At 39.7% G+C, this 26963-nt stretch overlaps 1 protein-coding gene and 5 non-coding genes across 6 annotated transcripts; 4 read left to right on the forward strand and 2 right to left on the reverse strand.

Annotated features, from left to right (window-relative positions):
- Nucleotides 1–3328: 3328 nt before the first annotated feature.
- LOC138243394 (uncharacterized) lies at nt 3329–5708 on the forward strand. Its single transcript, XM_069198958.1, has 7 exons — nt 3329–3514; nt 3633–3767; nt 4017–4082; nt 4555–4646; nt 4768–4894; nt 4989–5109; nt 5653–5708. The coding sequence occupies exons 1-7, from the start codon at nt 3437–3439 to the stop codon at nt 5706–5708; spliced, it is 675 nt and encodes a 224-aa protein (XP_069055059.1). The 5' UTR covers nt 3329–3436.
- Nucleotides 5709–10647: 4939 nt separating this feature from the next.
- trnaw-cca (transfer RNA tryptophan (anticodon CCA)) lies at nt 10648–10719 on the reverse strand. The gene has a single exon. It is a non-coding gene; the product is annotated as a tRNA-Trp (tRNA).
- Nucleotides 10720–13825: 3106 nt separating this feature from the next.
- trnaw-cca (transfer RNA tryptophan (anticodon CCA)) lies at nt 13826–13897 on the reverse strand. The gene has a single exon. It is a non-coding gene; the product is annotated as a tRNA-Trp (tRNA).
- An 8907-nt stretch (nt 13898–22804) lies between these two features.
- Nucleotides 22805–22892, forward strand: trnay-aua (transfer RNA tyrosine (anticodon AUA)). The gene is given in 2 exon segments: nt 22805–22841; nt 22857–22892. It is a non-coding gene; the product is annotated as a tRNA-Tyr (tRNA).
- Nucleotides 22893–24071: 1179 nt separating this feature from the next.
- trnaw-cca (transfer RNA tryptophan (anticodon CCA)) lies at nt 24072–24143 on the forward strand. The gene has a single exon. It is a non-coding gene; the product is annotated as a tRNA-Trp (tRNA).
- A 1550-nt stretch (nt 24144–25693) lies between these two features.
- trnak-uuu (transfer RNA lysine (anticodon UUU)) lies at nt 25694–25767 on the forward strand. The gene has a single exon. It is a non-coding gene; the product is annotated as a tRNA-Lys (tRNA).
- The last annotated feature ends 1196 nt before the right edge of the window (nt 25768–26963 follow it).

Raw genomic sequence — 26963 nt, forward strand, 5'->3', positions numbered from 1 at the left:
GGAGATCAGTAACCAGTAAGCGAGATTTAGAGTAAACGCGAGGTAGAGCTCTCAAAGAGAAGACTCAATACCGAGGGTTTGGATGGTTAAAATTGTGCTGCTTGCCGCACAGTAGAGTGTGTGCTGATGGATTAACACGTGCGGCGGTGCTTGTTATAATTAACCCGCTGCTGGTAGTGGTTAGTTCTTTTGTGAGTTATTCTCCGCTAGCTGGTGGTTGTGACAGTGACAGAATGCTGTTTTGTGATTGATGCTATATCAAAATATAGGGCCCGTAAAATTAAACACAGAACTAAAACCATTTAATGGACTTGTACATCTGTTGCGCTCCTACACTATTAACATCCATTGGGCATTGAATTTCAATTATGTTTCCAGTCCATTCAGATATGTTCTCTATTTTTCAGATTGCTGGCAATGTCACATGTTAAAGGAGGACAGAGGAGTAGAAGGCCAGACCTGTGGTCAAGGGCTGGTGGAGTAGGGAATGTGATCAACGAATTTCTGAAGTTTTCTAAACTCGAAAAAAAAATTAGGTGGAATGACAGTATGTGGTCAACACTGTCAAACAGACTCCTTGGAGAGGAATGCCCCAGCAACAAGAAATGGTTATCAGTGATTTGGCATGAAGATAGAAAACAACTAAGAACCAAAGTGCTTAGGGCGCAGAAAGAGGAGAGTATTGGTAGGGATTCCAAACCAGATGACAGTACACAATCTATAGTCAATATTTCAAGTCAAAGTGAGGGACATAGTTTGGAAGGCAACACAGAGCTCAGAAGTTCATCAGAAGATACAGAAGATGCATGGGCAGCACACGGCAGCACAGACAGTGGTGACATGTTAGAGGGAGAAAAAATCTGTGTAGAATCAGAAAAAAAGCCTGAAGAGCACAGTGAATATTCCCAGGGGGCAAGCTCATCTGGGACATCACCTCAGGATAAAAGGGGATTAAGAAAGATTATGTCTGTGCCTAAAACTTTCCAAGTATGTTTAAAGGCTGAACAATGGAGAAAAATAGCACCTCTAAAAGGTACATCTAAACTAAGACGACCATGGACCCAGATCTTATATAACGAGTTCAGGAAGATAAATCCTTGTTGCCCAATAGCCTTCAAATACCAATACATCAGGAAAGAGAACAGCAGAAAAAAAAAAAACTTTCTGATGATAAAAGCAGTCTGTACCTTCAGGTCCTGCAATGTAAAATACATTATGACAACAAGACACAAACCAATGGGCAATGATGACATCACAATTGATGTTGTACGAGCAGGGCAAATACAGCACAGTAAAAGGGAAACAAAATTTCGACAAGCACGTCAGCCTTATCGTCGAAAGATTGCCCGTGCCCTCACAAAAGGAATCAGCAATGTGTACTACAGGAACCTGAGCAGAACACCGCTTGCTGAAATTGCAGCAGGCAATTTATCTAAACCACTAACACAGAATGTCCTGAAAGTCATTTCATCAGAGTTCAGGAACAGTAAACGCATTCACTATGATCCAGTGTTTGAATTACATATGGCACAAAAATATATGAAAGCATGCGACTTCGACATTGTCCATTTCCCAGGATATATACAGATTTTGCAGTTAGACACATTTGCTGCCTATCTTTACACAGAACAGAGTATGCGAATTCTTATTGCCCATCTAAAGATGAAGGAGAAAGTCAGCCTTTACCTGGATGCAACAGGAGGGGTAGTCAGAAAAATTCCATCGGAGAACAAAAGAATTTTGTACTACAGTCTTACGTTACCTGGAGGTGGAAAAAGAAAGCCTCCATTACCAGTGTCTGAAATGTTGACAACTGACCACACCATTGTCAGTATAGAACGTTGGCTACGGAAATTCATGTTTGACATCTCAACATGTACTACCAAGAGAGTGCAGCATGTAGAAACTGACTACAGCTGGGCCCTGATTCACAGTGTTCTTTTTGCCTTCAATGGGGACACCATCCATGCATACTTAAATCGTGCAATGAAAGTCTGCCAAGGCAAACTTAAGTACACAGAACTTCAGATGTTCACTGTTCTGCACCTTTGCTCTGCCCATGTCATAAAGGCTGTCTCTCAAGCAATTAGTAAAAAAACAACAGACAAAGGACTGCGAGACTTTGCAACATTTTCCTTTGCCATCCTGCAAAACAGCACAACTTTGAGTGTCGCCAGAAATGTTTTCAAACACATGTGTATTGTACTCTCAAGCAGGAGGTTCACAAATGAAGTCCAATCTAGTGTCTGCCTCCTTAACGCTTACATTTCTCAAACAACCACACCAGACCAGATGGAAAAGGAAGCAGAAGTCAAAGACACAGATGAGGTACTGTACCCAAAAATGAGAGGCAGCCTGGGCCGCTCTCCTTTCGCTGTGGAGTTCAAAGGTATTTATGAAGACAGCATATCAGCTCAAGGACATGATGACTATGGGACACAACACAATGTGAACCCCTATTTCTGTGAAGACATAATAAGATTTCTGTTGCAAAGATACATGGCACTATTTCCACTGTGGAGTGGAATTTTGTTGGGTGACCTGGCAAGATATGCTTCAGACAGCAAAAAAGACATATCAATGTCAGAGGTAGCACAAACAAGAGCCACTAATTGTCATGTTGAGACCTGGTTTGGCATTGTCAAGCATTCAATACTTCAGCACAGGAGGAAACTGAGGCCAGCAGAGTTTATTACGATAATGAGACAATCCCTCCAAGGCCGGTACAGAGAACATATAATCCAAAATGCTCTCCCCAAAAAGGTTTTGACGGCTCCATTGATCACCACTAAGACACGTCATGAACATGCACAGGAACAATGGGCAAAGAGAGCACCAGGTGTAGGCAAAGAAACAAAAAATAAATTCTACAGCGCACCACAGAAAATTCCAATCCCCAAAAAAATGAGAACACAGGAAAAAAAAGTTAGCAATAGAAATATTGAAACAAATGAAAAATCGCCAGATGACAGCAACGGCCTGCAAGTACAGCAGGGGAAAGCAGGAACCACAGAATATAAAGAATGGCAGCACAAAGAAGAAAGGAAAGTGTCACCCAAGCAAGCTGCCGTGGGCATGGCTGAAGTGATCACACCACACTGTGATGCACGCCCCATCTCAAAACTTATAAAAGAGAAAACAGATTTCAAAAAGAAGGTAGGATTTGTATTTCAAATATTTCTCTGTGTGGACATTCACTTCTTTTTCAGAGCTTATGAATGTCATCTTCTACTACTGTAGGTGTTCTTTGTCGTTTCTCTCTAACTTGTTATACTTGTTGACATACTTGTGTTATACTTGTGGTGTGTAATCTCAATTTTCATTATGTTAGGTCCAGTGATCTCTTGTGTATGCTTTTGGCTTGGTAAATCTTTTTTAGGTACACGCCCTTTGGAACATCAATCCGAGTGAATTAGTGGTTGCAGTTTTGCCATCCATGCACAGTGCAGACACATATATTCTCAGACACTCGGAGTTTGTGTCTCTGAAACCAGATGAGTGGCTCATAGGCGAGGTAAGATGAAAGTGTTTGATTGCATGCATTTGTTAAGGTTTCTGAGCTTTTGTGTAATCAAATGTGTGTGAGTGCGTGAAATCACATCTTCTTCAATTGTGTTTGCTTTTTCCATAAGACCATTGAGTGTTACTTTCAAGTAGCGAAAGAATCCATGGACTTGGGGAAGAAGGTTTTCCTAATGAACCACTACACAACTGGTGTAATCATGAGTGGGAATAGAGAGCGCATGGCTAGACAACGTTTGTCCAAGGTAAGGACATCAAACACAAATGTTGATGGATTACATTAGTGAGGGGGCAAACATGGTTTTTCACTAACTGATGATTGTTTTATCAATAGAGAAACAAGGAGAGCTACAAGCAATCAAAACAGGTCACAACTGTGCCCATGGTGCTGCCTAAAGAAACTACCTTTATAGTCAGAAATCAAAATTCAAAGGTAGCACACCATCCCTGTGAGGCAGCCTGTTGTACTAATCTTGTCATTCTTTTCATTACAGGTCAACTTTGAAAACTATGAAGCCATTATTAGCTTTTTTAACACTGGTGTCCACTGGAAATTGTTGGTAAGTGTGGTGCAGGTAATCCAAAACAGCGTAGGTTTATAATTACACCTGGAACCATTACAGTTCAAGTGATTATCCTTGTTGCATCTAAAAAAATTACAAAGTCACAATGTATGTGTTCCTCTCCTGTTAAAAAAGGTGGACATTGATAGTGAGTGTCCAAGGCAATGGTGACAGTGCACTTTTCCTAAATTATTATTGTGAATACTGCTGTGTAATGAACAGACAACCAAACAAGTCAAAGTGTCATGTAGGAAAAAAAGTACTGTTAGGTCATTTCCTGACTGTCTTTGCCGAGGTTTGCTAAATATTAAATGTTAAATAATATATAAATATAAATATTATATATATAAAATATTCAAATATTAAAAACCTTTGTTTAAACAACATAAAACTCCTGAAACTGCCTGTGTGTCTGGCCCCACATTAAATGCAACTTCATGTCTGATGATGGGCCCTTTGTTTCTTGCAGTATCTGTATGCTCCATCCCAGAAAGTCTTTGTGGTCGACCCTATGGGGAGTGATGAGATGGGAGACTCCACTGCAGCGGCAAAAAGGTTCAGGTAAGAAATCAAGCATTAGTTTCATGGTGAAATTCTGCAGGGGCACACATACATTTCAGGTTCAAGTTCAGCATGACAAATATTTCCTCATTTATCAATAACCTATTGTTTTGATTCACAGGGACTTTTTTAAGATGCGAAGGAATGTCCTAGGAAAAGAAGACTGGTTGAATATCAACTGGCACCCAAGCGTGATTGGTCACACCAGGCAAGCAGATGCCTCAAGCTGTGGGGTCTTTGTGATGCAGGTCAGCATAACCTTTCCACGCCGAAATTTTGGACTTAAAACTATTGTATGAGAGATTTTTAGGGAAATAATTGAAACAAACTTTTGTCTGTTAGATGGGCGCAGACATCATTAACAATTTCCCGGATATTCCAACATATATCGAAATAAACAGCAGTGCCAAAGAAATGAGAAAGTTGCGGGAAGACCTGTCAATCAGAATTCTTGAGGCTTCAGGTATTGTACCATTTGATCCTCATTGCCTACGTTTCTTGGTGTATATTATTTTCCTGAAGCATGTTCTCTCTCTGTAACAAGTCTGGATGAAAAAGATTCTCAATTTATTTATATGCAGAACTCATTTGGGTATTCTTTTTGTACTATATAACACAGTGATGAAAAGTTAATTAAATCACATTTCACACAGTTAAAATTCAATGACACTTTGGCCTTCGTCGTGGTTGACACAACCATTGTCTGGGAAAAGTGTGGGTCTAAATTGCCCATAGTGAAGCAAAGCAAACTGAAACATGATAGCTGTGTTATCATGTGCCCCCTTAAAATCATAGCAACACACGCTGACGCAAAAAAGGGTAACAGGTGTTGACAGGAGTATTCTGAGACATGACAATGTGCGGTTTAAGAAGCAGTAGAACACCTAATCAGGAAAGTGCATACGAAAAGGTCTCTATCAAACTGTCTTCAATTATGCAACAATGATCTGTAGATAACATTGGAAAAATCAGTCTATTTGGCATGTTTATTATAGCTCCTCTCCAGGACATGTGCCTGTTATGTGGAGAAACACCAGTGCGGCAGACAAACTGGGTAAGTGAACATCATCTCTATCTGTATGTGTAATGTAAGCACATAATAACAAAACATGCCAGTGAAAGGTGATAGCTGAACTGATATAAGGTTTACTGTCCGTGTAGATTCAGTGTGACAGTTGTGAAAACTGGTTCCATGAATTGTGCATCTCAAAAGAAGAGTATGAAAGCGCAAAGAATGAAGTAACATGGATATGTACATTTTGCCAACCCCAGTTTGGTGAGTATGCTCTGCATGCAAACTATCACTATGAAAGGGTTTTTTAAGCAGGACATGTAGTTTTAGATTCAGCAGAAACATACAGTAGGATGACATATTTCAGTGGACGTTATAATTGTTTGTTATTGTTAAGAAGTTTGGATTGCAGGCTTGTCTTCTGGCATTAATGGTTCTATAAATTAGAGATAACTTTTCAAAAAACACACCAAAGAAGGCACACATAAAAGATTACTGATAATCTGTGCAATTTATTACATGACACAGGCATCTCAAAGATAGAATTACTGTGTCAGATTAATGATTAGACATGGATGCATCAAATCACTTACTAGGTTTCTTTCCAATAGTATAGAAACAAAGACACAACCATGAACACCTAAAAGAGCTTGCCATTTAGCACAGAAACAATATAACGTCTTGCTGTAAAAACACAAAGTAAGAAAAAAGGAGTTTGATTAAGAGAGATCTGGCAAATTGTGCAAATACCTAGATCTTGATTTGTGACCCATTTATACTCCTTGGATCCTTTGCAGTTCGTAACCCTTCTTACGGTTTTATATTTCAGGCACTGTTGATGAGTGAGCATCCACCCCCTACTCCCGAGCATTACATAAAAGACATGCTGGAAACTCAAGAAGACTGTCAACGTGTTCTCAGCAGAATTCACCTCCAAAAGACACGTAAGTACAAGTTTCAATATCCCCCCAAAAATTTTATCTTGGGTAAGAGTAAACTTTCGTACACTTTGCCAAACAATAATGAAAAACACTAGAACACAAAATCACTAGAAACCATTTGTTATCTATTGCCAGAAACCAAACAAAGTCTGTATGAAAACAGTAAAAAAGTTAATCATGACACAACACAGTCCCTTTTAAATATGATCACTACACACTGTTAACATCACTGTAGTAGTGCAAAGAAATGTAAAACGACAGTATGTCACCATGACATGATTTATGTGAAAGATTTCCAGATAAAATTGTATCCATCCTAGTAAGATAGATTAATCAAGAAATTCCACTCCGTTGTGAGAAAGATCAAAGAAAAATGGCTTCTATCAAATAGAAGTGTATCTAGGGTGATTCCTTTTTATTAGGTTTCCAAAACAGTACTCTATCTACCTTCAGACAGGGCACAGTGCTAAAAGGATTCTAACCGGAACAATAAAACACAATTGCATCATCGAAGTCCGAACCCCACTGGCTTTCAATATCGTACCATGTACATCTCCAGGAGTGGAGACTCATGAAAAAGAACAGCCTAGACACCAAAGTGATACTTTTCTTACAGTAAGGTTAAGGTAGTTGTAGGATGCTGTCTAGATCAATGAACAGATTATGTTAACAATAGCAAGCACGTAGCAGAGCATTTAGGCACACAGCCCCTAAATTGTGGAAATATATGTCAGACCTTTTTAAGGATGCCCCATACCTACAAGCATATTTAACAATGCTGTAGTCTTCTACATCGTCTCTGTAGTCTTCTTTATCCCAAGTGATCTAATTCTTTAGGAGGTGCAGAAACATAGATATCAAGTGGGTAAGTAGACAACCACGTTGCAATTGTTTTTTCTGTGTCTAACCCTTTTTTTTTCTCCACACCATGCCTGCCACTGTTCTCTCTTCGGTGCCTTTGGTTGATATTGAGCTCCGTCCCCCATGACAAGGGATCCTCCTGGATTTCTGAAGCAAGGAACCCAGCCTACAAAACTCAAGATCCTGTACTGCTCAACCCAGTGGATGGGACACACTCAACATTAACATCTAGTCTCACATAATATATGAAATAGAATTCACCGTGTCAATCTGCATGGTTGTGCATGTGAACTGTTTCTAGTAACTATTTGTCATACACAACCAGGACCTGGAGGGGAGGTCAACCATCAGGCCTTGGACCCCCAGAGATTTTTTTTCTCCTTTGGAGTTTTTTGTTTTTCTCTCCTTCGTGCCTGATGGTTACACAGTCACATCATCAAGACTGCATACCACACCTTCATTGTGATTACAGATATAGCTTATTTAAAATGTGAAATTAGGAAAAAACTAAACGAAACATGGGAAATAAAAAGAATGTAAAATCTAAAATTTTCAGATGTTGTGATGAAGCTTTTGACTCATGAATAGCACCCCCCTATCCCAGTGAATTACCTGTAGTGTAATCTTCAGAAACTCATTACAAAATAAAGACAGGGGCCACAGCCACAGTAAGGTTGTATGAGGTTTGGGGGCCTGTCTGGTGTGTAAAACACTTGGTTTCAGCAGAGTTGGTGCTGTATTTGAAATGCTATTGAGCCATGAAGACGACCCACCCGTCCCAGTGTATTACCTGTAGTGTAATCTTCAGAAAATCATAAAAAATTAAAGAAAGGGGCCACAGCTACAGTAAGGTTGTATGAGGTTTGGGGGCCTGTCTGGTGTGTAAACCACTTAGTTTCAGCAGAGTGGGTGCTGTATTTGAAATGCTATTGAGCCATGAAGACGACCCACCCGTCCCAGTGTATTACCTGTAGTGTAATCTTCAGAAAATCATAAAAAATTAAAGAAAGGGGCCACAGCTACAGTAAGGTTGTATGAGGTTTGGGGGCCTGTCTGGTGTGTAAAACACTTGGTTTCAGCAGAGTGGGTGCTGTATTTGAAATGCTATTGAGCCATGAAGACGACCCACCTGTCCCAGTGTATTACCTGTAGTGTTATCTTCAGAAACTCATTACAAAATAAAGACAGGGGCCACAGCCACAGTAAGGTTGTATGAGGTTTGGGGGCCTGTCTGGTGTGTAAACCACTTAGTTTCAGCAGAGTGGGTGCTGTATTTGAAATGCTATTGAGCCATGAAGACGACCCACCCGTCCCAGTGTATTACCTGTAGTGTAATCTTCAGAAAATCATAAAAAATTAAAGAAAGGGGCCACAGCTACAGTAAGGTTGTATGAGGTTTGGGGGCCTGTCTGGTGTGTAAAACACTTGGTTTCAGCAGAGTGGGTGCTGTATTTGAAATGCTATTGAGCCATGAAGACGACCCACCTGTCCCAGTGTATTACCTGTAGTGTTATCTTCAGAAACTCATTACAAAATAAAGACAGGGGCCACAGCCACAGTAAGGTTGTATGAGGTTCGGGGGCCTGTCTGGTGTGTAAAACACTTGGTTTCAGCAGTGTGGGTGCTGTATTTGAAATGCTATTGAGCCATGAAGACAACCCACCCATCCCACCTGTAGTGTTATCTTCAGAAAATCCTAAAAAATATAAAGAAAGGTTCCACAACCCAAAATAAAGCTGGGAAAAGTCAGAGGACCCGCTTAGTGTGCAAAACACTTGCAGCATTGTGGGTGCTGTGGTTTAAATTCTATTGGTTTGTGAACAGAATACCCCTATCCCAGTGCATTGTGCCATATTAAATAAAAGCATGAGAAAAAGAGATTCAGAATGCAAAGCTGTGTCAGTGTTCTGTGTAAAAAATCGGTTTGAACATCATGGGAGCTGTTTTTAATAAGATGCTGAGTAAAGAATATTTTAATCTTCCTGCTGTCAGTAGTATTTTCAATATAGTTGACCCTTACCTGAATGAAAACAGGACGTAAAGGAAGGGTTTCAGAAGTCAAACAAAGCTTTATTCCCGTGCTTACAGTCTGGGTAATGGGAGACTGCGCTGTTCTGCTTCCTATGGTCATATACGGGTTTTTCGCACGAAGCGATTTGAACAGTATTTCTCGCGTTGTGAACGTGTGCACACAGCGGTCCCCCGGGTTCCAGTTCGTGCGTAATTACGCATCGATGAAAAACCGGAGGTTTAAAAAAAGATAATTAGCTCACTGATAGTTTGATATAAAGGGTGTGGAAATATCCACAAGTCGTGGTCTTTAAAATGCATTTGGTTTGACGGCGTTCTGTGCTTCCATTGCGAAGATATGGACAAAAGAATATTCGTGCTTGGTCAAAAAAATGTCATAAAAACGAAAAAGTAAAGGCTGAGAAAGCATCCACAATGTATTTTATACACAAAACAAGCATTCTCGCAATTCTAAGAGGTTTCGTGAAAGCGCTACAGGCGTGCCAAAATCGTTTTCGAACTTCGAGCTAACTTTACCCCGGTACGGGCTGGTGGTTTAATGGATAACGCGTCTGATTTCGGTTTATTAGATTGTCGATTCGACTTCTACCGGGGTTGTGTGATTTAAATCAGGCTCCTCAGAAATAGATGTCCGTTATGTAAATGAACCGCACCTGAAAGCAAACGTTGGGTCTGGGTTCCTTTCTTTCCTGCATGAAATAGCAAATCGTTACAAAAAAAAAACACCAACTAATGTCCAATGGCGTTAGTCATTTAAGTAAACATGAATATACTGTAAGGTCTTGGTACATGGGAGTGGATTTCAACCACAATTAAAAAAGGGCAAATTATAATTACAGGCTTCAGACACTTTTTCAAACAAAAAAGACCAAACACTCCCTAACTTTCAGGTTTGCTTGAACCTGTAACAAAAAGGGGGTCTGAAGCTTCCATTCTCTGATGTCACTGTCTCTAAAGCCGGGCGTGATGTTTCGCGGATATGCAGTGTGCCTTTTCTCTTGTCGTGTTCATGATGATTCGCTGCATAAGCTCCTGATTGGGTGTTCTGTACTGCGCTGTTACTTCGTTCAGATTACCTATGTGGTGTACAGATAAAACCCGACTGCGTGGTGTAGTTTCCGGGGTCGGCACCAACAGCACCTGCAAACTCCTCAGCTGACCTCGACGTGATTTGAACACGCAACCTTCTGATCTGGAATCAGACGAGCTACCATTGCGCCACAAGGTCACTCGCCACAAGTTCTTTTAATTCCCCCAAAGAGAACAATCAGCGTCCCTGAAAAATATTTTTTTTCATTCTCTTCTGTGAGGAGCGCCGCTCTTCCAACGAGAGTCTCTTCTTCCCAGACCACAGATTATTCTTCCCGCCCGGCTCTCTCATGGAGAGCAGACACACCGTCTCCACTAATGTGTTTTCTACATCTATAGATCTGACCCCCTACAGCCCCGATATTCCTGGACAGGATATTTACCACCAGCCTCGTGAACTTCTCATCTTGACCTCTCCCAGGAGGAGCACAATTAACACAGAATCCTCTCTCCATTTAGCAAATAACACAAAACACTGTTTACCTGTCAAGACAGAAAACCGGGCTGCTCCAGGTGAGGCTTAAACTCACAACCTCGGCATGAGTCCACTGAATATGTCATTTTACATGGCCTGAACCAGGAAAGAGATTGGAAGTCAAGAAGTTATGGTTTTGTTTTAATACTTGCCTACTCTTTTAATTTTTCGGTCAAATCTTTTATTTGGGAGTACTTTCAATGGATGTTAATCTTTGTCCCGATGCACGATTCTGGGCCATGGTGTATCTTGAATAATGTTCTTATAGGCTTCAGTTTGGAAAAGTGCGCTCTTCATAAGCTACCGAAACCGCTAATGGTTACATAACACTTAATGCAAAAGCAACGTTCGGGTTTGAAAAAAAAATATTACTTGCTATGAATACAAACACTGTTACAGGAGGCGTGTTAGGGCTATTTTAGCTTAGATCATCAATTCATCTTACATTTCTTCTCCATCTATATCAACAGCGTCATCGCTACTGAGCGCTAAAGGCAGGTCCTGGCAATACAATCTTCTTTAGAAAACATTTTTAAAACTATTTCCACTATCATACATAAAGTAAAAGATACCGATTGCACGCAACTAATAAAATCTCTTTTCCAGGGACGTTGTAGCTAGATGCAAATTCCAATCGAAAATGTATCAGCTTTAAAATTTTCTTTTGGATCCACAGGACGATCAGCATGAGACTCAAAATATACCTGTGTTTGATTGTGCAGCATAGATTGTACAGCGTTTATGTTAAAATTAAGGTAAATATATAAAAATATCAACATCCAACTTCACAGTGCTAACGTACTGTAACAGTGCTTGTCAAATTCTCAAACAAATCTGCGTTGTATTTCTAAACTCTTTTAGCAGAGGACGCAACAGGAGTATAAATGATATCTCCCGCAAGCCATTCAAAGATACTTTTCCAAGGGTGAATATGGATTTCTGGGGAGTTGCGGTGTTGATCACTATTGGACTTCCCCGGTCTCAAGTGTTGTTGTTGGACACGGGCAAAAGACTCGCATTTTCTGCAAATATAAAGAGGGTTAAGGTTTCGGCTTTAGCGGAGATAGTGTTTACATTGACAATAATAAGAAGATCGTCCCTGGGTGGTTTTGAACCACCAACCTTTTAGTTAACAGCCAAACACGCTCGCCGATTGCACCACAGAGACTGATGAGAGAAGTTTTTCTCCATTCGCACTTTCCGGTCAAAAAATAAACATTGCTTGCATTTTCTTGCCAGTCGGCAATATTCCTACTGCTCTGATAGCCAAGAATTACATTTCATTTTTCACAAGCTGTATGAATTTCTTGAAAAACAAGTTGTTGCAGAAAGGAAATGCATTCATGCTTTAAACTAAATCAAGCCCTATGCGGTTGTCCAAGATGGTAGTTTCTGCACAAAAAGACAGGAAGAAAGGCACAGCTGGGATGTGGAGCCAGGATCTCCAGTTAACAAGACAGGTACTTAAACCGACTCAGCTATGGTGCCAGCAGAATTCTCCTCTTTTATAGCCGCTTGGACACACCGCTCTGAGCCATATGGGTTCACTAATCCCTGAGTCTGCCGGCTGAGCAAGCTGCCTCCTTTACACGGAACAGGCGCCCTGACCGTAAGAGAAATGAAGAGAAATGGCTTTTATCGGGCACTTTTCATGTACAATGCGCTTGACATCTCCCAAGGAGGACAGAGTTCATTAACGACACTTTTCCTTTCTTTCTTCTTTCTGTACACTTTGATGAAACAAACGAGAAATCATGTAAGGGAAAATGTCTTTTTTCATGGAGAAAACATGCACCGGGAAATGTTGTGTTTAGAAGAAGTCAGTTAACATGAAAAGTGACCTAATTTACCAGAGCAAATGCTCACCTAGCAAGATCTGCTTTACTACTAGAGAGAAGTAGAGTGAAAGACGTGATCATTTCATGCCGTTGTGGAACGAAACGCTTTTGTCTTGGAATTCTAAATCAATTAGAAATTCAGAGCGACACATAAAGGCTTTGTCTGCTTAAAAGTGATGATTTTTTAAAACTAAAAAAAAATGTAGAAAACACGTTTCTCACTTAGAAATTTAAGATTGGGGTGGGGTATTACTAGTAGAGGCACTGAACTCACCATGGTGCAATTAATTTACGTGACGGGCTAGTGGTTTAATGGATAACGCGTCTGATTTCGGTTTATAAGATTGTCGATTCGACTTCTACCGGGGTTGTGTGATTCAAATCAGGCTCCTCAGAAATAGATGTCCGTTATGTAAATGAACCCCACCTGAAAGCAAACGTTGGGTCTGGGTTCCTTTCTTTCCTGCATGAAATAAATCGTTACAAAATAAAACACCAACTAATGTCCAATAGTCCAATAGTTAGTCATTTAAGTAAACATTAATATACTGTAAGGTCTTGGTACATGGGAGTGGATTTCAACCACAATTAAAAAAGGGCAAATTATAATTACAGGCTTCAGACACTTTTTCATACAAAAGTGACCAAACACTCCCTAACTTTCAGGTTTGCTTGAACCTGTAACAGAAAAGCGGTCTGAAACTTCCATTCTCTGATGTCACTGTCTCTAAAGTCGGACGTGATGTTTCGCAGATGTGCAATATGCCTTTTCTCTTGCCGTGTTCAAGATGATTCGCTGCATAAGCTCCTGACTGGTAGTTCTGTACTGCGCTGTTATTTCGTTCAGATTACTTATGTGGTGTACAGCTAAAACACAACTGTATGGTATAATTTCCAGGTTCAGCACCAGCAGCACCTGCAAACACATCAGCTGACCTCAACCTGATTTGAACACGCAACCTTCTGATTTGGAGTCAGACGCGCTACCGTTGCACCACGAGGTCACTCACCATGTGTGCTTTTAATTCCCCCAAAGAGAATAACAGTAATGCGAGAATAACAGTAGTATTAAAACTACTACTACTACTGTTAATTCTCTAACAGTAACACTATAATTATATTTAATATTAACATGAATATGAACATTAAAACTAAAACTATCAGTAGCGCTATCATCATTAATGCTCACATGAACACTAGCATTAAAACAACCAGTTGTACTCTCATTAATATTAATATGAATACACTAGTATTAGTATTTGTTGCTACCCATGACGTCACATCGCTCTTTGTGACGAACGCGATACACCTAGACGCGCACAGTGACATGGCGCCTGTCCCCGTGGTTACCATACTTATGATTTATAAACACGGGAAAAAATACATGTAAACTGTTACTTACATACATTTATCAACTTGGAATATTTTTTTTTAGCTCTAGGATACAGTTACCTAAATAATAATAAGAATAATCATTGTTTAATTTCGGTTTGAACATTTTTTACACTAAACGCACTACGGTAATTGATCGATACAGTCTTTATTGACTGTTTTCTAGATATTTAAAACAGGATCAAAACCAGAAAAAGAATCAGTACTCACCAATCGGTGAAGTTAATTGTTTATTCTACGGTTTTTTAATTGAATTAATTGGTTTTCGATAGATAAGTGATCAATAAGTCTCCTCCGTGCGCACCCTGCACCTCCCGCGGTCTTGCTCTCTGATCCAGGCGCTCAGGCTGGTGTCTGTGATGTCACAGCGCTCTTTGTAACAGAGCAGAGCGCGTCTCCGCTGGAGGAGACTCCTGTCCGGAGCCTGGGGGGCTTTTCTTACAGATATAACATCCCCCCCAAAAAAGAACACACCGGGCTGTGAAGAGAAGCGAATCATAACAGTTGTAAAAGGAGAGTGACAAACCAAGGAATGAAATTCATTAAACAGGAAAAAAAATAGTTTACTTCGCAGATTAATGTGTTACAAGGCATACCCGTGTGGAGCAGTAGAGAACGAGCACAAGTCCCTGTAATAAGTGCTTTTAAATGTATTAAACGAATTATCAGAGTATAGAAGCCAGGAGGATCAGGAACCTGATCCTGGAGGTTAAAATGTGTATCCCGGTTTTATTTCCAGCCTGCTCTCAGTTCCATAGGTAGTCTGATTACCTGTTACAATAATTCATCTAATTGTAAATTTATAAGACTGTGAGACACCTGTGAGAGACATATGAGAGCTGGTGATTCCCTGGGCTGGTGTGGAATCACACACAGACAGGTCTTCTTCTGTGTGATCTGAGTCCCACTGCTGAGAGCTACAGACTGGTCAACTGGTCACTACTGTAGACACGACCATCGGCCCATTGGCTACTAATAATCAATATACAGTGTACTGACCAAAGTGTCACTACTTCTGTTTATTACATAAAAAGATAATTCCACACTCACGTGTGTTATAAAACATTTATAAAACATGTTTGGAGACTGACATACAGTAAAGAAAGTAATACTGAAGGGCTGGAGGTCCTGGAAAGGGTTAATAGAAGCTTCTTGCTTCTGACCTGGAACAGAGTCCACAGCTGACAGATCAGTGAGTCTTGAGCCCAGTTCACAGAGAGGAGAACCAGGAGCTCTTCTCTGTCTCTAAGTGGCTGTGAGGAAGGAGAAAATGGGGAGATGTGACCTGAGTCCAGGCTGTTCTGTCTGATATTATTCATGTAACAGCACTGATTGTCTGAATGTCCTCTGGTTCTGGATTGACGGATAAAAAGAAGTATGGAGCTTCTGTCCGATTGTCTCTGAGCTGTGAATCTGACTGAGAAGAGAATAATGATTTTTTATTCTGCCTCTGATAATTTTTCTCTTTGCTAAGTGGTGTTACATCCCCTTCAGAAACTCTGCACAGACTGTCAGAGTGAGAGAAAAGTAGAGAGATGGACATATAAGAGCACACGCGGCGAGAGATACATACGTCTTGATTTACTTTGAACCAAGTGTTCATTTCCTTTGTGGAACAAGTTGTTTCTGAACTTCAAGAAATTCATACAACTTCTGAAAGATAAAATATAAGTCTTGCTAATCAGGACAGAAGAAATACCGCAAGAAAATGTCAGTGATTTTTCTCCTTTTAACGAAAAGTGGAGAAAAACAACGGCAGTGCATCTCCGTCAGCTTGATTTAGCTTAATACAAGTATTCACTTCATTTTCTGTGGATTACAGACTGCGAAAGATGAAATAAAGTTATTGGTTATTCATGGTCAGTGCAGAAGAAATACTGCCGGCTGGCAGGAAAATGTCAGTATTTTATAATTCTTTAACTACAAACGTGTGAACGGCAAAAAGCAACGGGAGTGTGTCTCTGTGCAGCTGTTAAATGAAGGGCTGGTGGTTCAAACCCACTAAGGGATGAGCTTCAGACTGTTCCGCTGTAACCATAATCTCTGCTAAAGCTTGATGGGATTTCTTCGCAAGCCCTCTTGAAATTTGCAGGAAATATCTATTTTACTCATGTGGAACTACAAGTAAACAATTAAGTACCTGTCAATGTCCAAGAAAACCATTTTCACGTGTGGAATTTTATCTTCAACTGGCTGTCAGGAGAATTCATTTATACACCCGTTGTATCCTTAGCAAAAATATTTTAAAATTAGAACACAGATTTGTTGGAGAACTTGACAATCCTTGACAATCATTATTAAATGAGCATTATACAAATGTGCGTTGATATTTTGTATATGTACCTTAATTGTAATAAAATTAAACATAATTGCTTTGATATGGATGTTCATTTGAAGGATTTGAGGAAACTATCAAGGATCTCTGAACAACCAAAGATATATTTGGGGATCTGCTATTGGTAAAGATTAAAGAGTACTGTAAGTGTTAAGCTTGCACACACACGAGAGAAAAATCAGTTTTAATGTACTTCATTAAACTGATGGTGTGCTTATCAATCGTGCATAAAATGTACGTAGCTAAGGATGGTTTCGATCAGTCGATCTCTATGTTACAGGCCCAGCACAGTTCCACTGCGCCACTCTGCTAACAGTTGTCTTAGTGTGATTCAACACAACTACTCTATCTTTGCTTTCTAAAAGTGCGCCCGAGATGGAAAAGTCTAAACGGTAAACGCAGACGTCACTTTGAGCACTTGGTCTTTCATAGTACAAATCATCACACGCTGCCTTACATGGGCGTGTCTTCAAGATCGTTGTGAACCAAACCTTCTGCCAAACTGAATCTTTCGTCGTTAATTCCCAAATCTTCAATGAGAATCAGTCAAACGAAAACCAAGCCCATCTACACACTCGCGTCCTAGCGTGAAAGAAAAATGATGTAAGCATTTGAGAAATAACGAGAGTAGTCTGAACATCTCCAGCCTGTCAACTGCTCTACAAAGAGATTGCTCCCTCTACACCCACTTTATAACGCTGAAAATGATTCAGGAAGCACAGCAAAGTTCTAAAACCAGCGAATGCATCTGCATACATAAAATGTCAATTTTTCAAAAGTAAAATCTTCAGCTTTGAAAGATTGTCATCTATATATTTTCGTTTTTCTCTTTTTTACATAACACGCTTTCGAGAAACAAACTGTCTGTGTATCTAGCTTTGTTAAATTAAAATCGGCACATCCCAGTTGGCAAAAGATGTAGAATATACGACTATTAAACGCATACTTTAGACGCATAAATGTGCTCCGTAACTGGTCTACAATGAAATTCTACTATACGTATATCGTTATACGTCAATTAGACATCTATGATTATATGTTTATTATACATAAATGGTTGGAGTTCTATTATACGGATAAATTTAGAGGACTAATATACATATACAGATGCAGCCATTCAAAGTGCGCGGTACAGACACGTACCGGAGGTAATTGGCTACGGCATCGTGCATCCTGATGCGCGATGACGCAAAATACCGCGGTACGTGATTGGTTGACCGACAGGGGCACTCGTGGTCCGTTGGTCTGTCGTAGAAAGACTTACTGTAAACGTCTTTACTGTGCCCGTTGTAGATATTGAATTTTACCACTGAAGGGAAATCTTAGTAGCTGAGCATAAAAAGAATAGGAGCATACTGTAACGCGTGTGAAGGCCATAAACGATATTAATTTTGGAACATAAACATACAGTATATAGCTGGTCTTGGTACTTTAAAGAAAAAAAATACACACCGGTATTCCATTTCTCCCTAAACATTGTAAGCTTCGAAGTCTTTAACTAACGTGATACCGGAGTCAACAAGCATACTTTTAGAATTTGATTAAAAGGGAATATAATATGGAATCGCGTATCTAAATAATTTAATAACGGTATGATTATATCCGTGTACTGCGACAGGGCTGTGTAGGGCTGTTTCGCCTGCCTGATCATGTGAGCTGTCTTGTAGCCTACTGGTCTAGGTGTGTGACTACCATCTGGCAGGTTGTGTGTTCGAATCCAGCTGGTGCTGGACTTTTCTTTTAACAAACATTTCTTCGAAAAAATAGAATAGCGATATTATGGACAATCAATTGACTTTTATATTTCAAAATATCGCAACATGATCGATATTTGCGATATTTTGAACATATCTTCCCTTCTGACAGCGGTTCCTGCTTCTATTGTGTGTGTGTGTGCAACAGAGTAAATTTTTATAGAGAAATGGAGGCTGGACAGTATGCGTTACAATATAAACATTTATATTGATTTAAATCGTGTTCTGATTTAAATTGCAAACGCGTGTTTAATTATGTGTTTTTTAATCATAATCAGGCTAATGCATTTCTACATTTTCTGTATGAACCAGCTTAGAGGTTCATACAGAAAGACAGCTTGTGTTTAAATTGAGTGTAAGGTAATTAATGCTTCTAAAGTCATGGTCAGTATTATTGTACTGTGCTGTACTGTGTCACATTATTTTATAGCGTTTTTATTGCGTTATTAAATCCGGTGGCGCTGTGTTAGTTTCCTGACTCTCATTATTTAAACTGCGACACTGATCATTCATCTCTAAATAAACTTTATTTTATATAGCGTTTTAAGCGAATAGGTAATTAGATTGCTCATAAACCTAATCGTTTTTTCTACATAAACACAGCGTGATTGCTCTTTGAAAATGCTTTTCCTTTATTTTTAAAGTAGGCTCAGATTTCAACTATAGATCGTATTATTATAAACTTTCTTGGAAAAATGTATTTTATGTAAACCATGTTTGCTATTAATTCATTTAGGGCTAAAATACATTCATTGTCTTCCAATCGAGTCGACATTGGAAGCCTGCCACACCCGGACTGTTAAACCAACACATTAGCACGTCAAAGCCCATTGAGCCAGTATTGGGTTTAGTATTCCCCCTTCTCCCCTCAATTCAATTCAATTCAAGGTGTTTTATTTGCATGACAGATGGGTACAAGCAGTGTTGGGTATGTATATTGTAACGCTTACGGCAGACAGGCACTGCGTAGGAGCTGACGCACCAGAGCAGCGCACCGTGGGAGCGTCTGCATTTATAACTTAGTTTTTAAAATTAGTCAAGCAATACGAAGCATCTCCTTTTACTTAGTGCCTTAGCATACTGCAACGCGTGTGAAGTCCATAAACGATATTAATTTTGGAACTTAAACATACAGTATATGGCTGGTCTCGGTACTTTAAAGAAAACATACACACCAGTATTCCATTTCTCCCTAAACATTTTAAGCATCGAAGTCTTTAACTAACGCGATACCGGAGTCAACAAGCATACTTTTAGAATTTGATTAAAAGGGAATATAATATGGAATCGCGTATCTCAAGAATTTAAAGACCAGACAATCGCAAACTCGTTTTCAATAAAATTATTTTATTCATTCAGCAGTTTGTGAGAGGGACATCCAGCAGGGAGAGACACACACACTGGTTTTCATTGACAAAATTGTTTTTTTTTCAATTCCTCTTGTCTAACAGGAATGTTTTGTTTGTGGACAGACTGTTAGACAAGAGGAAAAGACCGCCTCCTCCTACGAAGCATTTCGTTGATCCGATCACCAATTATTTTCCAGTCGTACGCAGCAAGGGTTGAGAATCTCCGATTCACCATCGTACTAATGGTTTCCCGGATATTGCAAGGCAAGGCACTTTTGCCTCTGGACCCATCGAAATTTACAGACGTGGTCCACCCCCAGTAAATTTCAAAAGTCACAAGATTTCGAAACACGAGGGCGGCGTAGCGGTCGGCTCTTGCTTTCCCGTCTATGCCGATGCACTGCAAGTACAACCCCCCCTCCATCTCCTGGGTGATGGGTAGCAGTTGGACATCTGGGAGAATTATTCGTCCCACTGGCGTCTGTGAATTCCGCTGTGCTTCCTGGGGGGAGATAGCCGGCGGGGACAGCATCAACAGATTCCTGCGCGGTGGTGAACTGAGAGGCCGGGATGGAGTGTCCTGAGGCGGTGTGTGCTCTGCGGGGGGCAGAGCTTCCGCCAGGCATTGCAACCTGCGCGGCGGGGTGAGGCACTTTTCGGGAGACAGCTGCTCAACTGTTTGACTGCTGGAACTCTAGCCTCCCAATCCTCCCCAGTAATGCATCGTAATGCTCCCGCTGCTGCCGAAATGTCTCCATACAGGTGCTGCTTCTACAGGTTGGCACCCTGGCCAGTGGCCGAGAGCAGAGACCCACGGCCTGTGGCAAAATAACATAATTCATGTAAGAAATAAAGTCACACAGTAGTATTCATCAGTCGCGGAAAAGAAGTCAAAATAAACTTTTCTTTTTTTCCGTCTTACCGCTTTCTTTTTTACTGTCCTGGTCCTAGGAAGAACACGAAACAGCCTGTTAATAAAATTGTTACAATTTTGTTCGGTCAGTTCTTCCTCCCAGAATTTATAGATCGCATCGATCAGTTCCTGCTTTGTGACGGGCTTAGCGGTTTTCCGAATGTAGTCTTTCAACGAATGCCAAACCATTTCTATCGGATTTAGATCTGGGGATTCAGCTGGAGTTTTCACCCAGTTCACTCCTGCTATAAGCCTCGCCCTTGCTGCTGTGTGTTTCGGATCGTTGTCTTGAAAGAGACGGTGCCTTGATCAAAACTGCTCCCTGATATATGGGGCAGCATGCTGTGTGACCAGCTTAGAGGTTCATACAGAAAATGTAGAAATGCATTAGCCTGATTATGATTAAAAAACACATAATTAAACACGCGTTTGCGATTTAAATCAGAACACGATTTAAATCAATATAAATGTTTATATTGTAACGCATACTGTCCAGCCTCCATTTCTCTATAAAAATTTACTCTGTTGCACACACACACACAATAGAAGCAGGAACCGCTGTCAGAAGGGAAGATATGTTCAAAATATCGCAAATATCGATCATGTTGCGATATTTTGATTGATTGTCCATAATATCGCTTACCTATTTTTTCAAAGAAATGTTTGTTAAAAGAAAAGTCCAGCACAAGCTGGATTCGAACACACAACCTGCCAGTTGGTAGTCACACACCTAGACCAGTAGGCTACAAGACAGCTCGCATGATGGTGAAACAGCCCTGTCGCAGTACACGGATATAATCATACCGTTATTAAATTCTTTAGATACGTGATTCCAAATTATATTCCCTTTAAATCAAATTCTAAAAGTATGCTTTTAGTTAAAGACTTCGAAGCTTACAATGTTTAGGGAGAAATGGAATACCGGTGTGTATTTTTCCTTGTGATATTTTAAGCTCTAGTTGAATGATAGGTGTCGCATTTTAAATCATTTTCGTAGCTAGAAATTATGAAACGCCCTGTTAAAAGCAAGGGAGTTTTTATGCCTGTTGAAGTAAAACAAAATGCCTGACAAAGTATGGCTTGGACAGATTCCAAGTGCTTGTACAAATGTGCTAAAGAAATTATACTTTGAGTATACAGTTTGTCCAAAGTCATCCATTATTAATACTATTAGTAATATCTTCAGTAAAGGCTTTGATGCATAAATATTTCTGATAAAGGTAGGTTGTGTACTTTTGTCCAACTGAGCAATCTTGCTTTCATAAAATATACCAACATTTTAATGACTGATGATTAACATGCTGTAATACACAGTTCAAAATTAAAGGCTCAAATGCTGTACATGAGAGGTTAAGCTCCCCCTGGCGGTTTTACAAGGCGACGCCGGATAGTTAGTCACGTGACACACGTGAATTGCGTGATACCGCAACACGCCCACCGGGGTATGCCGCGAAATACCTCACCCATTTTGAATGGCTGCATCTGTATAGTTAAAGGTCTATTATACATCAAATAAATATTTTATAGGTGTAGAAACTAGTAAATAAAGCCAATGATTTGTTTTAGAAATTTATTCTTAAAATATACAATTATTCACACCTGAAAAATATGTAGTTCAAATTATACATTATATACAATATTGTAATCAACAAATGGCTAATCATCATAAAAACACAACTAGTAAACTTCAGTTACAAATTCTAGTAACATGGCAATATATATATTAATGACAAACAAACTAATTACATGAACACGCTAATATTTAACTCAAAACCACATTTCGATTCAAATATAAATTTTAACATTTACAACTTCTATATTTCCACGAAAATATAATTAATGTAGCACAAATGCTACTTTCTAAAAAAGACAGAATGAAACTGTTTGTTTTGTGTTTCATGGTGATCCTCCTCTCGATACTAATGCAATGTTTAATATGATCCCTCGAGAAACAAAAAGGAGTCCATTTCCGCCTGGAATGATTGATGCCCCATCAAACATTTTGTAATATTCCCGGAAGTTTATACAGTAGAATCCTGGTTCGTGGCTTAAATTCAAGGTAAACAAGACTAAGGAAACGAGTTGGAAACTTGATGTCGAACTGGGATTTAAATCACCCGGAACATTTCACTACATTGGCCAGTATGTGCCAGGGAGCATTTGACAACCCTTCGATAGCTCAGTTGGTAGAGCGGAGGACTATAGTGGAGTCAGTAGGGAATCCTTAGGTCGCTGGTTCTATTCCGGCTCGAAGGAAGGTGCTTTTTGTGTACTTTAATCAAAGAGTAAAAATAGCGAATCTTTTTCACTCAGACATTGATCAAAAGCTCAATAACCGACGAAGCAGAGGCTCCTGTTCCAAAGTCAGCCCACGTCTGATTGTCTTGTTTTAGCCAATATCTGATCTTTGAATTAAGGGAATACTCTGTTTGCTTTGTAATTAAAAAAAAAAACATACAGTACAAATGTCAATTTCATTTTGGTTTCAAGATCGCAATTTAGTGTGAAACATAAAAGCCAGCTGGATAAGCTTTATTAATTTCCCTCACGGGATCAATAAAGTATCTATCTATAAATCTCTTATACGTCATTTACAATGGCCTTTCAACTAATAGCCCGTGCAGGGATCAAACCCTAGCTGTTGGTACACTACGAGTTGCGTAAGGCTCTAACGCGCAGATGAGAAACTAACTTCTGCTTCTTCATTATATACACAGTGAGCTATATATATGCGAGCTTACTGCCTCCTACGGGCTCTGTATTTGTTAGCGGTACAAGACCGGCCGTGGAGAAATGAAGTGAGGAGGGTGTGTACGTTAAAAGGCTCGTAGCGTCCCTGGAAGGGCTCAAACCACCACCCTTTTGGTTAACAACTGAGCCACAAAGACGCATGTACAGCTTAACACTTCTCGGTCTCAGTGAAAGTGATACACTACGTAAAATTTCCAGAGATTCATTTATTTTAAAAGGAAAATCACCAACAGCGACCGAGATCTACTGGAGTTTTTTCATTCTATACTGGGATTTCTGAAGGGTACCCTGTGAAAATACGAGTTTTGACGAGAAGGGATGGACATATAAGGTCAAAAGGCTTGGGGAATTGAACTTTAAGGTGAAGACTGCGGGTTCAGTAGCAGCAGAACCTGATCAGTATCAGTTGACTCCGATATACTTTGAAAATGAACTTGGGGATTTAGAGTCAGACGTGCTACCGTTGCACCATGGGGTACTTAATTAAAAAAAAAATAGAAAAAACAATCAGTGTTCCTGGATCTGTAATTGAGAACAACACCTGCACAAGAGCTGCGCAGGAAGAATAAAATGTGGTCTGGGAAGAAGAGACTCTCTTCGGAAGAGCTGCGCACTTCACAGTAGATTTTTTTTTTGTGAAGCTGATTTGTCTCCTTTCGGGAATTCAAAGGCACGAACAGCCGTGACTTCGTGGCGCAACGGTAGCGCGTCTGACTCCACATCAGAAGGCTGCGTGTTCAAATCACATCGAGGTCAGCTGTTACTTTTTCAGGTTCTGCTGGTCCTGAACACGGAATTCACACCATGCAGTTGAGTTCTATCTGTACACCATATAGATAATCTAAACAAAATAGAGCAGTACAGGACACGCAGTGTGGAGCTCACAGAGGCTTACAGTCTCCAGCATTGGAGTGAAGAGGAAAAAAAGAACTTGTTTTTTTTTTTTAAGAGAAAAGGCACAGTTCACATCTGCTTAACATCACGTCCAACTTTAGAGACAGCTACATCAGATAATGGAATCCCGGAAGTTTCAGATAACTTTTTTTAATACAGGTTCAAGCAAACCTGAAAGTTAATGAGTTTCCGGACACTTTTGTTTTATTAAAAAGTGTCTGAAGCCTGAGAATGTAATTTGAAAAAAAAAACCGCTATTGGACATTAGCAGGTGCTTTTTGTAACGATTTGCTATTTCATGCTGGAAAACAAAGGAAACAGACCCAACGTTTGCTTTCAGGTGCGGTTCATTACATAATATACATCTATTACTGAGGAGCTTGAATAAAATTTACACGAGCCAGGTAGAAGTCGAACCTACAATCTTATTATTCGAAATCAGACGCGTTGTTTATTAAACCGCTGGCATTTCACATACCCTGAATTTCCCCATAGCGTGCTCAGCGCCGCTACTAGTAATGCACCGCTCCGTCTAAAATTTCAAAGTGAGAAACATGTGTTTTCTGATTTTTTATGAGTTTTAAAATATAATCTCTTTAAATCAGACAAGGGGTTTATGTTTCGCACTGAAATTCCGTTTGACTGAGAATTCAAAGAAAGACTGTTTTCTTTCACAACACCGTATAATTATCACATCCACCAGACTCTCCAACCTCTCCAGACCTTGCTGGTTGAGCAATTGCTCCGATAAATTAGGTCACGTATCATGTTAAATCATTTCTTCTCAACACAACATTTCCTGGTGCACGTTTTCTCCATGAAAAAAAGACATTTTTCCCTTGCACGATTTCTCGTTTTTTTATCAAAGCTACAGAAATAAAAAAGAAGAAATAGTGTCGCAAAAGAACTCTGTCGCCCTTGGGAGATATCAAACGCATTGGACATGAAAATGCCAGATAAAAGCCAGTTCTCTTCGTTTCTCAGTGTCCGGGCTGCTATGTAAAAGAGGCAATTTGCTCTGAGTGCAGGTTCAGCGCTTACTGAACGCAGATGTCTCAGAGCGGTGTGTCCAAGTGGCTGTAAAAGGGGATGGTCGTCCTGTCACCGTAGCCTAGTTGCTTCTCTAGTAAACAAAAGAACCGGGATTCAAATCCCAGCCGTGTCTTTCTTCCTATCTTGTAGTACAGAACGTATCATTTCGGGCAATCACAAAGGGCTTGATTTCGTTAAATGCATGTGTTCATTTCCTTTCTGGAAAACTTGTTTTTGATGAAATTCACACAGCTTGCGAAAAATGAAATTCAATTCTTGGTTATCAGTGCAGAAGAAATATTACCGTCTGGCAAAATAAACGGAAAGAGATTTTTTTTTTAATCGAAAACTTGTGATTCGAGAGAAGACCCTACCAGTCAGTCTCTGTGGCGCAATCGGTTAGCGCATTTAGCTTTTAACTGAAAGGTTGGTGGTTCGAGTCCACCCAGGGATGGGATTCTTCTGCAGTGTAAACGTTGTCTTAAGTCAATTGGATTTCTCAGCGAAACCATAACCATTTTAATATATGCAGGAAATGCGAGTGTTTAACACGTGTCAGGGTCACCGGGAAATGTCCAATAATGCCCAACATTGCAACTCCCCAGAAAAAATGATCGTCGAATCTTCATTTATACTCCAGTTGAATCCTCTGCTGAAATATTTTAAAAATACAATGCAGGTTTGTTTGAGAACTTGACAAGCATTGTTACGATAGCACTGTGCATTTGGATTTTGATATTTTGACATATTTACCTTAATTTTAAACATAAATACTATACAGTCTATTGTCATTTTAAAATAAGTTAGCTGAGGATGCAAAGGGGTGAAAGGGAAAGGTCAGAGGGTATAGTAAAAACAAGGATTAGGTTAGGATTGGTGGAGGTGGTAGGGGTGTTGATGGTTTTTCTCTGTAGAGGATGATTGAGTTTTTTATCCTTCTCTGAAGTGAGAAATTGGAAGAGTTGAGGGATCTGATGAGGTTAGTTATAAAAGGAAGTTGATGTGGAGCTGTTAGCCGTAAAACTTCCTAAAGTCTTTAAACTGCAGTAAGCAAAGATAAAGAAAATTATCTTTGCTTACTGCCCTGTCTTTCTAACACCTGAAGAAGGCTCCACGGCCAACATGTTATGTTTCCTTTCTTCTCTTTTCAGCATGGAATAATCCTTTACTTTTTCCTATGCAGCCTACGCATGCTGACACAGCTACCCACCTGATATATAACATTCCTATAATCACAACTATGAATGTCCACTGTGGGTATTTTTTCCATTATTATTTATTTTGGCATTGAAGCATATTTTATGTAATACCGAAGTGTCATAATCACTGAAAAACATATTTTTTCATTTAGAAAGAATTAAAAAAATATAAATCACTATGAATTACATTTAACCTGTTCTGATCTAGGTTTTCTATATACTTTAACATGCCATGTTCAGAATGTCACAACGCAGAAATGCAACAGTGAAGTTTTGTAATTACAAATGTTCGTGATGAGTGATTTTGTCTCTCTTACCTTAGTGTCAGAATACTAAGATGTTTTGGTAACGAGGAAGGAGGGAAAAAGTAATTCAGCAGAAAGGGGTGCTATTTTGTTGACTATAAATCCTCACATGCCATGTTCAGAGGGTCATATTAAAAAAATGGTAC

Source organism: Lepisosteus oculatus, chromosome 14 (assembly GCF_040954835.1).
Source record: "Lepisosteus oculatus isolate fLepOcu1 chromosome 14, fLepOcu1.hap2, whole genome shotgun sequence".
Lineage (NCBI taxonomy): Eukaryota > Metazoa > Chordata > Actinopteri > Semionotiformes > Lepisosteidae > Lepisosteus > Lepisosteus oculatus.